The 12881-nt window shown below is 40.1% G+C and overlaps 1 protein-coding gene across 1 annotated transcript in view; it reads left to right on the forward strand.

Moving 5' to 3' along the window:
* Positions 1-222: 222 nt before the first annotated feature.
* Positions 223-12881, forward strand: part of LOC311041335 (nucleotide-binding oligomerization domain-containing protein 2-like) — a gene marked incomplete at its 3' end in the record, with an annotated part of 28400 nt that continues 15741 nt past the window's right edge. Inside the window, exons 1-3 of the mRNA XM_084086245.1 lie at positions 223-334; positions 2958-3024; positions 12436-12775. Coding sequence (XP_083942371.1) covers positions 12761-12775 — 15 coding nt within the window. The 5' untranslated portion in view covers positions 223-334; positions 2958-3024; positions 12436-12760. The remainder of the gene's footprint in view (positions 335-2957; positions 3025-12435; positions 12776-12881) is intronic.

Raw genomic sequence — 12881 nt, forward strand, 5'->3', positions numbered from 1 at the left:
CGTAGGGAGTAAATACCCACCACGTGTTGCTGATCCGGTCTGGGTCTCTAGACCGGATACGGAAACAGTTTTCTAATGTAATGTTGTCGGTGTGAACTGCCGGATACTGGAGGCGGGTCTAAGACCGGATGTCACTGTTCAGTTTGTAATGAAAAGCAGCCTTGGTTTAAAGAAACGGACGAAATCGAAAGTAAATGATAGTTTAAAGTAAACTCTGAGGAACAAGAAGACAAGATGGAGGATGTTTGTTCTTCTCAGTCAGTGTTTTATCTGTAAAGTCATGGATGTATTTATTTATACATGTTGATGTGGAGCAGCTGTTACACTGAGACAGGTAGAGTTATATTTATATGTTTACAAAGCGTCTGAACTAAACTGTAACTTTCAGGATCCACGCCATGTGTCTTTTTGAATATTTATAAGAGGAAAGACCAAGTATTTTCTAATATTAATCAAAATCTGCAAAGTAACAACTAGTAACTAAAGTTGTTAAATAATTGTAGTGGAGTAAAAGTACAACATTTACCTCTGAGGTGTAGTGGAGTAGAAGTAAAAGCACTGAACACCGTAAATACTCCGGTAAAGTAAAAAATACCTCAACATTGTACTTAAGTACAGTACTTGAGTAAATGTAGTTGCTTCGTGACGTCGTGTGACGAAGTATGACTCGGGCCACCCGTGTTCTCTGCTCTCCTGTGAAACAGCTCCCTCTAGGGTCACAGCTTTCTATGGGTCACAAAGCTTTCAGTAACGTAGGCTCGCTTCATGTGTTTTTGTTCTGTTTTTAACGTTTTAAAACATACTTTGAAGTTGTTGAGCTCCAGAAAACCTTAGAGGACACGTGACACAGACTATAGAAAACCTTAGAGGACACGTGACACAGACTTCAGCACAACTTCTATTCTATGTGCTTAAATGTGCAGCTTTGTTTCTCAGCTGTTCGTTCATTATAGCTGATTATGAGGCTGAACTTCAACCTGTTTTTTGCACTTTCTCCATTACAGTCCGTACATCTACATAAACGTTCATATTTCATATATTAAGTGCTTACCGTATGGCCACGGATGTTACAATGATTTACGGGTCCTCAAAAGTATCCGTATCCTCCGTATTGATTAATAAAAAGCATTTTAATCCGATCGGCGGCCATTTTCTCCTAGAGTTATAGTGTAATCAGAGTGCAATACCCCTCCCAACCAATAGGGTCACGCAGTCGAAAGCATAAGGAACATAGCAGATCCACAAGCTTGCAACGCTGTGTGAAGTGAAGTGACTCACATTGTGAGCTTGTAGATCTGCTATTTTCTGTCTAATTTGTCTTTTAGGTGTTGAGCTAAAGAGTTTGGTCTAGAGCCTACTGTGTGTCTAATGAGAATTAACTATTGCACCGTCAGTGGTGTAAAGTAACTAACTACATTTACCGTACTGTACTTAAGTACAGTTTTGAGGTATTTTTTTACTTTACTGGAGTATTTTCCAATTTCCAGTACTTTTACTTCTATTCCACTAGATCTCAGAGGCAAATATTATAATTTTACTCCACTACAATTATTTGAAAACCTTAGTTACTAGTTACTTTGCAGATATAAATGATTAGGTTATGTAGGGGCCAATATATTTCCACACTCACTCCAGAGGAACACATTGCATAATATACTGTCAGGCCATCCTATGTCGCACAAAAGTAAAGCAAAAATAGCCGATCTACAAGCTCAAAACACGTCACAGTGCGACACGTTTTGAGCTTGTAGATCTGCTATATTTTGCACATTTTGAATTGGAATCCAGAAAAGACAGACAGACAGACAGACAGACAGACAGACAGACAGACAGACAGACAGACAGACAGACAGACAAGTTTGAAAGTCAATCATAGACAATTGGAATTTAATATGCAGGATCTGACTGATCCTTCAGGAGGCTGCAATTCAAAAATGGCCCCTGTCCAAGTCCTAACCTACCCCATGTCCTAACCTAACCTACCCCCCCCCCCTCTCTCTCTTTTTTGTACATATTTTTCACCCTTCATACTTCATACCAGTAACCTGTAAACTGATTGTATGACATTCTGTATAGTAGTGTGTATATCTGTCTGTCTCTTATATGTCATCATGATTTGTGTGCATGGGGATCTCATCTTAAACAAGCTCAGTGCTTAATGAGCTATCCAGTTTAGTAGACCTTGTATTGCGAATTTGTACTTCCATGTACTGTTATGTACTGCCATGTACTGTTCTCATGTCTTACTAAATAAAGTACATCAATCAATCAATCAATCACATCTTGATCACATGACTCCACATGTAATGTGTAGAGATGTGTGAGAGTTTAGGACACAATCTGTAGGAGTTGTAGCAAAACGTGTGTTTTGAGGAAAACAAAATGGTGGAATATCTAGTCAGGCATAAATGGGCGGGGCCAATATGATTAGTTGCAGCATGATCCAAGGAATACAAGGAGCAAGAAAATGTGATTTTAGAACCTACGGTTTGAGTTATAGGCCAAAATGCGTCTTATAGCGCCACCATGAGGCCCATTTTAATAATGTGTGACAGGGGTTCTTCCTTGGCCTACAGGGAGTGTGTGCAAAGTTTCATACTGATCGGTCCAACGTTGCTGGAGATTAGCTGTTTACAGACGGACAGACAAACAGGGGCAAAAACATAATCCTTTCACCGTCCGGCCTGGCTGAGATATTTAATAACTAATATAACTGTATATTCAACTCCAGGTGGAGTTAAGTCATTTTGGGTTATTTTATTTGTATCTACAGTAGCTTTTTAGAGTTATTACTAAACGTCTCTTCACTTCACCAACAAACCCCACTATGCCACGCCCCTTTCTCTTTACTCCAAGGTTTTATAAGGTCATGTTTACCTGAATGTATGGACACACCTGACCGCTGTTCTAAACCAATCAAACTCTCCTTTCCTTGTATGGTCATGTCCTGTATCAAGTCCTGTGAGAGCTATGAAGATCTAGAGCACTAGAGACGTCTTCTTACACTGAACTACAACAACACAGGTAAGACTTATGGAATAAAATCATGACTGGATTCATAGATTCAAGATTTATCTTCTTTCCTGCTCCTTTTCATTCATGGAATATGTATAAAAGAAGAAAGAAGTTGAGTGCTGGCTAAGAATGACTTCCAGAGTTTGCAGTCTTTAGACGACAAACGAGGTCAGGTCAGGTGACCAGTATGTTTAGAGGAGGGGCTGCCGTGTCAGTGAGGACAAACGAGGTCAGGTCAGGTGACCAGTATGTTTAGAGGAGGGGCTGCCGTGTCAGTGAGGACAAACGAGGTCAGGTCAGGTGACCAGTATGTTTAGAGGAGGGGCTGCCGTGTCAGTGAGGACAAACGAGGTCAGGTCAGGTGACCAGTATGTTTAGAGGAGGGGCTGCCATGTCAGTGAGGACAAACGAGGTCAGGTCAGGTGACCAGTATGTTTAGAGGAGGGGCTGCCGTGTCAGTGAGGACACGTTTAGTTTAGCTGTTGTTTTGTTTTTTAACATCAACCTCTTCAGGAAACACTACCCTTCCTCTCTGCCTGGCCTACTTGTTGTTAACTAGTTGTACGAACGCTTGTTTTATTGTTGTATTGTTTTATTGGATCTTGTTTAGTCGATACACTTATTTGTTTTATCCCGTGCTCATTTGATCTAGCTATTGTGTCTCATCTGTTTAAGACAGTAGGTAGCTGATATATGTCACTTTAACTTAGTGCTAGGTATACTCTTGGTTGCTTGTTTTTGCAGAAAATGCACTTCAGACTTTAAGTGATTAGTAGTTTAGTTCCCTACCTATGTTGAATGCACTTATTATGAGTCTCTTTGGATAAAAGCATCTGCTAAATGACTGTAATGTAATGTAACACAACCCAACCATAGAATGATGTCAGCATTCATGTATTTTCTGATACAGTGTTTCGTAAGCTATCATTGTGAAATCTATGCAAAACAAATGTAACTAGAAAATGTGCTCCTCGGAGCACAGGTCTCTGCCAGACGAGGTGATAAAAGAAAGTACTGTTCCTGATTCATTCTGTCTTACCTATTTATATTACTTATTGTGATGTCACGTGAAGCTTGACCAATGTTAGGTGTTCACAGACGGACACACACACGCACGCACGCACGCACGCACGCACGCACACACACACACACACACACACACACACACACATACACGGACGGACACAAAAAAACAGAGGGTAAAACATACTCTCCACCATGCCTTCGGCCTGGCGGAGACAAACATAAGGAAAAGCCAGAGTCAAATGATATGAGCTTTTTGATGTCGATCCGTGTGGAGAACGTTAAAGTGTGTGTGTGTGTGTGTGTGTGTGTGTGTCTGTGTCTGTGTGTGTTTGCCCTAGGAAGGCACATTTCATCCATTTGTCTGCGGACCCCCATCTGAAAATATGTTGTACCAGGGACCCCCATACAAGATTTGTGTTGTTAAAATATTTCATAAATAATGTTCCTTTGGATTGACATAGTAGACTGAGCCTTTGTTGAACACGTTTTGTTTTCTTACATCTTTTATCTAAATGTGAAGATGAATAAAGCTTGATAAATGTCACCATTGAGGTGATCTCAGCGTACGGCCATTTGAAGCTGAATCAGAATCAACGTTTACAGACCTAAAAGGCAGTTGCATTGTGACACATTGTGAGCTTGTAGATCGGCTATTTTCTGCTAAAGTTCTCCCATGAACACAGAGACTCGAGGGGTTCAAGGGGTTAAACTGTTTGTGTCCGAGTCACATCCGAGTACAAGTTAAAATGTCAACACACACCTGTGTTCAATATCTGCTCTGTTTGTACGCTGAGTTACAGAAATGTAACACAATCATGATGGAATGTAAGGGTCCATTTGGTTCAATGTGTACACTCTCAGAGTTACAGACCTATAAGGGTCCATTTGGTTCTATTTGTACACTCTCAGAGTTACAGACCTGTAAGGGTGCATTTGGTTGCATTATATTCACATGTATTGTATTATGAACATTTAGGTAGATATTAATATTAATGAATATAATTATACATTATAAAATATTATTATTGTTCGGTTTGACAGTCGACATGATGTGTTGTGAGCTTGTAGATCTGTTAATGTTCAGTTTGACAGTAGGCGTAAACAGTGTTGGGTAACGTGCGTTACTAGCGTAACGCTGTTACGTAACGCTGTTACGTAATATATTACCGAATTGCGGTAACGGGTAATATAACACATTACTACAAGGAGAAGCTGTAATATATTATTAAAATGACACTACGTTACTTTGTGCTTTACCCAAAGTGAAGGTGTTTTTTTATCCACCCACAAAGCCGCAGCATCTAGCCTAGTAAAGGTATTAAATTGATTGTCAGTGGCTGGCAGCGCAGTGTGCACATCTAATCTCAAAAACCAGACGCTTATTTTGTCTCTATCAACAGCAATACATTTGACAAAATACAGCGAAATCCCCAAATTCTTAATATTCAGTACCGTAAGCAATAGAAATTAACTGCAAACAAATTCAAAGTTATATGCTATCAATATCACACAAAAGTAGAGAGAAGCTGTGATCTCACCTCACAAACAAATGGACAAGAAATAATCCTTTTGTCAACAATGATCTAAATGGAAAGTTTATTTCAGCAGCTATATGTGACAGTTTGACATAGTTTGAGACGTTTTTGCTGCGCAGGCCAGTCCTCGTTTATGTTCATTGCCTTCACCTGTTGTTCTGCTTTGCGCAACAGGGCATATCTCCGCCAGGCCAGGTTTACCTACCCAGGCCATGAAATGCATAGGCAGTCATATTAGCCAATTAGAATGAAATCTGCTAAAACTGACTCATATACTGATACAGAACCATATATAGGCTATATATTGTCACTGTCGGATGGAAACCTTATGTTATTTTTGTCATTATTATTTTAAAACAATTTAAAATTGTGAAAATAGCCAATCTGCAAGCTATAATTATTAATAATTAAGAATTATTATATTTTAAATAGTGAAGAATCAACTAAAGTCATTATTAGTGCAAGTTCAGTCACATTTCATTTGAATTAAAATTATTTGTGGGGAAAATACATAACATCTCTAATCTGTGAATCTAATGTGATTCATGTGAGCCCTACTTCAGTCAGTGAAGACCAGGGCTGAAAGTGACATATATTGAGACCAGTATAACTTTGTTGTGATGCACAGCTCCTGATAGATGCTTCTCCACCAGATTTTGTGTTCTCCCAAGTAGCCTGTAACACAAAAAAAGGTGGGGGTGTTGCGCTGATCCATAACTCCAAATACCCACTAAATAAAAAATCCAATGTATCTTTTTCATCCTTCGAACTACTATTAATGTCCTCATCACTACCCAGCCAGAATTCCCTGCCTTTCTACCTACTTTAAAAGCTAGGTAATAAGTAATAGTAATATATTACTAAAATAAAGTAACTTGCCCAACACTGGACATGAAGTGTTGTGAGCTTGTATATCTGTTATTGTTCAGTTTGACAGTAGACATGAAGTGTTGTGAGCTTGTATATCTGTTATTGTTCAGTTTGACAGTAGACATGTGTTGTGAGCTTGTAGATCTGTTATTGTTCAGTTTGACAGTAGACATGTGTTGTGAGCTTGTAGATCTGTTATTGTTCAGTTTGACAGTAGACATGTGTTGTGAGCTTGTAGATCTGTTATTGTTCAGTTTGACAGTAGACATGCGTTGTGAGCTTGTAGATCTGTTATTGTTCAGTTTGACAGTAGACATGCGTTGTGAGCTTGTAGATCTGTTATTATTGTCCAGTTTGCTCTATTTGTACACTGAGTTACAGAAATATAAGACAATCATGATGAAATGTAAGGGTCCATTTGGTTCCATTTGTACATTCTCAGAATTACAGATCAGACAGACAGACAGACAGACAGACAGACAGACAGACTGTTGTTAAAGGGCAAGACTACTTTGGTAGAGGTTTGGGTTGTGTAGTTACCTTGCCATGATGTAACTCCAAAGGTGGGCAAGAAATAAAAAATAATTGCTCTATTGATTAGAAATTGATAATTCAAAATATGCTCCTCATTGACTTACATTGTACAGTAAAACAGCTCTCAAAGTCACTCTTTTAGCACAAAAACAAACGCAAACAAAGTTGATTCAGACAATATAGAACATCACCAAACCCAGTACTGTTTTTTTTTAAATATAAATGTTAACTTCCTGTTGATTTTGCCATTTTTAATAAGTAGAAAACTGGATCGGCGGATCCGGATCCAGATCTTCAAATAGTAAAATCAACAGGAAGTTCACATTTTTATAAAAAAAAAACAGTACTGGGTTTGGTGATGTTCTATATTGTCTGAATCAGCTTTGTTTGGGTTCATTTTTGTGCTAAAAGAGTGACTTTGAGAGCTGTTTTACTGTACAATGTAAGTCAATGAGGAGCATATTTTGAATTATCAATTTCTAATCAATGGAGCAATTATTTTTGATTTCTTGTCCACCTTTGGAGTTACATCATGGCAAGGTAACTACACAACCCAAACCTCTACCACAGTGGTCTTACCCTTTAAGGTACAGGTATTGTGGTGACAGAGGGGCATTAGGACCTGTTGGATCAAGACTCTACCTGGTTGAAGTTATGTGAGATAAAAACACCGGAGTGTAGATCCAAGTGCACACACACACACACACACACACACACACACACACACACACACACACACACACACACACACACACACAATAAATGTCAGAGCGTTGACAACAACAACACAGAACATAACTTGACTCCATTTAGTGTTTTTACACGTTGGATTAAAACATAAACATTAATCTTGTTTTTAAAGTCTGTCTGTCCGTCTGTCTGTCTTAACTTAGCTGAGAAATGGTCCATTTGGTTCCATCTGTACACTCTTGAGTTACAGTCCCGTATAGGTCCATCTGATACATAACCATGTAGCTGTGGACCCCCTGAAATTCCCAGAAAGGTCCTTGGGGGGTCCCTGGACCCCACAATGAGAAGCTCTTCTTTAGCCTGTATGCTGGTTGATAAAGCCTGTAAACATTGTGACACTACACTATGAAACAGCGGTAAACAATGCTTACATCACAGGCTCTGCTTTAGTCTGTATGCTGGTTGACACTACACTATGAAACAACAGTAAACAATGTTACATCACAGGCTCTGCTTTAGTCTGTATGCTGGTTGACACTACACTATGAAACAACAGTAAACAATGTTACATCACAGGCTCTGCTTTAGTCTGTATGCTGGTTGACACTACACTATGAAACAACAGTAAACAATGCTTACATCACAGGCTCTGCTTTAGTCTGTATGCTGGTTGACACTACACTATGAAACAACAGTAAACAATGTTACATCACAGGCTCTGCTTTAGTCTGTATGCTGGTTGACACTACACTATGAAACAACAGTAAACAATGCTTACATCACAGGCTCTGCTTTAGTCTGTATGCTGGTTGACACTACACTATGAAACAACAGTAAACAATGTTACATCACAGGCTCTTCTTTAGTCTGTATGCTGGTTGATAAAGCCTGTGTAAACAATGTGACACTACACTATGAAACAACGGTAAACAATGCTTACATCACAGGCTCTGCTTTAGTCTGTATGCTGGTTGATAAAGCCTGTAAACATTATGACACTACACTATGAAACAACGGTAAACAATGTTACATCACAGGCTCTTCTTTAGTCTGTATGCTGGTTGATAAAGCCTGTGTAAACATTGTGACACTACACTATGAAACAACAGTAAACAATGTTACATCACAGGCTCTGCTTTAGTCTGTATGCTGGTTGATAAAGCCTGTGTAAACATTGTGACACTACACTATGAAACAACAGTAAACAATGTTACATCACAGGCTCTGCTTTAGTCTGTATGCTGGTTGATAAAGCCTGTGTAAACATTGTGACACTACACTATGAAACAACAGTAAACAATGTTACATCACAGGCTCTGCTTTAGTCTGTATGCTGGTTGATAAAGCCTGTGTAAACAATGTGACACTACACTATGAAACAACGGTAAACAATGTTACATCACAGGCTCTTCTTTAGTCTGTATGCTGGTTGATAAAGCCTGTAAACATTGTGACACTACACTATGAAACAACGGTAAACAATGTTACATCACAGGCTCTTCTTTAGTCTGTATGCTGGTTGACACTACACTATGAAACAACAGTAAACAATGCTTACATCACAGGCTCTGCTTTAGTCTGTATGCTGGTTGATAAAGCCTGTAAACATTGTGACACTACACTATGAAACAACAGTAAACAATGTTACATCACAGGCTCTTCTTTAGTCTGTATGCTGGTTGATAAAGCCTGTAAACATTGTGACACTACACTATGAAACAACAGTAAACAATGTTACATCACAGGCTCTGCTTTAGTCTGTATGCTGGTTGATAAAGCCTGTAAACATTGTGACACTACACTATGAAACAACAGTAAACAATGTTACATCACAGGCTCTTCTTTAGTCTGTATGCTGGTTGATAAAGCCTGTGTAAACATTGTGACACTACACTATGAAACAACGGTAAACAATGTTACATCACAGGCTCTTCTTTAGTCTGTATGCTGGTTGATAAAGCCTGTAAACATTATGACACTACACTATGAAACAACAGTAAACAATGTTACATCACAGGCTCTTCTTTAGTCTGTATGCTGGTTGATAAAGCCTGTGTAAACATTATGACACTACACTATGAAACAACGGTAAACAATGTTACATCACAGGCTCTTCTTTAGTCTGTTTGCTGGTTGATAAAGCCTGTAAACATTGTGACACTACACTATGAAACAACGCTAAACAATGTTACATCACAGGCTCTGCTTTAGTCTGTATGCTGGTTGATAAAGCCTGTGTAAACATTGTGACACTACACTATGAAACAACGCTAAACAATGTTACATCACAGGCTCTGCTTTAGTCTGTATGCTGGTTGATAAAGCCTGTAAACATTGTGACACTACACTATGAAACAACAGTAAACAATGTTACATCACAGGCTCTGCTTTAGTCTGTATGCTGGTTGATAAAGCCTGTAAACATTGTGACACTACACTATGAAACAACAGTAAACAATGTTACATCACAGGCTCTTCTTTAGTCTGTATGCTGGTTGATAAAGCCTGTAAACATTATGACACTACACTATGAAACAACAGTAAACAATGTTACATCACAGGCTCTGCTTTAGTCGGTATACTGGTTGATAAAGCCTGTAAACATAATGACACTACACTATGAAACAACAGTAAACAATGTTACATCACAGGCTCTGCTTTAGTCTGTATGCTGGTTGATAAAGCCTGTAAACATTATGACACTACACTATGAAACAACAGTAAACAATGTTACATCACAGGCTCTGCTTTAGTCTGTATGCTGGTTGATAAAGCCTGTAAACATTATGACACTACACTATGAAACAACAGTAAACAATGTTACATCACAGGCTCTTCTTTAGTCTTTATGCTGGTTGATAAAGCCTGTGTAAACATTGTGACACTACACTATGAAACAACGCTAAACAATGTTACATCACAGGCTCTTCTTTAGTCTTTATGCTGGTTGATAAAGCCTGTAAACATTATGACACTACACTATGAAACAACAGTAAACAATGTTACATCACAGGCTCTTCTTTAGTCTTTATGCTGGTTGATAAAGCCTGTGTAAACATTATGACACTACACTATGAAACAACAGTAAACAATGTTACATCACAGGCTCTGCTTTAGTCTGTATGCTGGTTGATAAAGCCTGTAAACATTGTGACACTACACTATGAAACAACAGTAAACAATGCTTACATCACAGGCTCTTCTTTAGTCTTTATGCTGGTTGATAAAGCCTGTAAACATTGTGACACTACACTATGAAACAACAGTAAACAATGCTTACATCACAGGCTCTGCTTTAGTCTGTATGCTGGTTGATAAAGCCTGTGTAAACATTGTGACACTACACTATGAAACAACAGTAAACAATGTTACATCACAGGCTCTGCTTTAGCCTGTATGCTGGTTGATAAAGCCTGTAAACATTGTGACACTACACTATGAAACAACGGTAAACAATGTTACATCACAGGCTCTGCTTTAGTCTGTATGCTGGTTGATAAAGCCTGTGTAAACATTATGACACTACACTATGAAACAACGGTAAACAATGATACATCACAGGCTCTTCTTTAGTCTGTATGCTGGTTGATAAAGCCTGTAAACATTGTGACACTACACTATGAAACAACAGTAAACAATGTTACATCACAGGCTCTGCTTTAGTCTGTATGCTGGTTGATAAAGCCTGTAAACATTATGACACTACACTATGAAACAACGCTAAACAATGTTACATCACAGGCTCTGCTTTAGTCTGTATGCTGGTTGATAAAGCCTGTAAACATTATGACACTACATTACAGTCATTTAGCAGACGCTTTTATCCAAAGCGACTTACAATAAGTGTATTCAACATAGGTAGGGAACGAAAACTACTAATCACCAGAAGTCTTAAGTGCATTTCCTGTAAAAAACAAGCAACCAAGAGTATACCTAGCGCTAAGGTAAAAGTGCAATATATCAGCTACCTACTTTCCTAAACAGATGAGACAAAATAGCTAAATCAAATGAGCACGAGCTCAGACAAATAAGTGAATCGACTAAACAAGATCCAATAAAACAATACAAAACTAAATCAAGAGTTCGTACAAGTAGTTAACAACAAGTAGGCCAGGCAAAGAGGAAGGGTAGTGTTTCCTGAAGAGGTGGGTTTTCAGCCTGCGGCGAAAGATGGGCAGTGACTCTGCTGTCCTGACATCAGTGGGAAGTTCATTCCACCACTGTGGGGCCAGAACAGAAAAAAGTCGTGACCGTGTCGATCGACCAGAAGGACCCCTGAGTGACGAGGCAATCAGTCGCCCCGAGGTGGCAGACCGAAGTGGTCGGGCAGGGGTGTAGGCATCAACCATAGCCCGGAGGTAAGAAGGAGCTGTTCCTTTCACTGCCCTATAGGCTAGCACCAGGGTTTTAAACTGGATCCGAGCTGCTACGGGGAGCCAGTGTAGAGAACGGAGAAGGATAGTTGTGTGGGAGAACTTGGGGCGGTTGAAACTACACTATGAAACAACGGTAAACAATGCAATGCTTACATCACAGGCGCTGCCATAAGAGCCATGTTTTCACTCAGCTGTAGTTTGGAAACTGAACCGGAAAAGAACCCAGACATAATCAGCCTGGGTTTCATGCTGCTTTACCCCATTTAGAAAAAGAGATCTGCTATTTATTTTTTTATCGTGAAAATATGTGCAAATCTTTGAATACATATATATTTTTTTTTAGTGAACATGTGTAACTCAAGTCTTTGCTTCTGGTTGGCCCCCTGCAGGTCTCCCAGTCCCCCTCAATGCCAGCGAACACCCACCTCCCCCCGCCACCGCTCTCTTCCTCCCACTCCCTCTCCCCGGCCCACCACCACCACCGTGGCGCTGGCAGCCAAGGTGGGGGCGTCGCCGGCTCCTCACCGCCCTCGAGTGGCTCCTCCTCCAGGCGCTCCCGGTCGCCCCTCCCCTCCTCCTCCCACGACACCTCGTCGCCCCACCGGGGGGGCCGCTCCGACAGGTCCAGCCCGGCCGCCCGGCGCCGCTAGCAGGGCCACGAGAGGAGCCTCGACGAGAGGGAGAGGAGCCTGCCGTCCGTCCAGCAGCGCCGGCATGAGCACAGGGATGGTAATGTTCTCTTTCTTCCATGTCTAACATATTGTTTACACTGTGGCTCTTTGAGGGGGGGGGGGGGGGGGGGGGTTACATGTAGAACAACCTGTGGGCCTATGGG

Source organism: Gymnoscopelus microlampas (genome assembly GCF_963454915.1).
Source record: "Gymnoscopelus microlampas genome assembly, contig: SCAFFOLD_60, whole genome shotgun sequence".
NCBI classification, from domain to species: domain Eukaryota; kingdom Metazoa; phylum Chordata; class Actinopteri; order Myctophiformes; family Myctophidae; genus Gymnoscopelus; species Gymnoscopelus microlampas.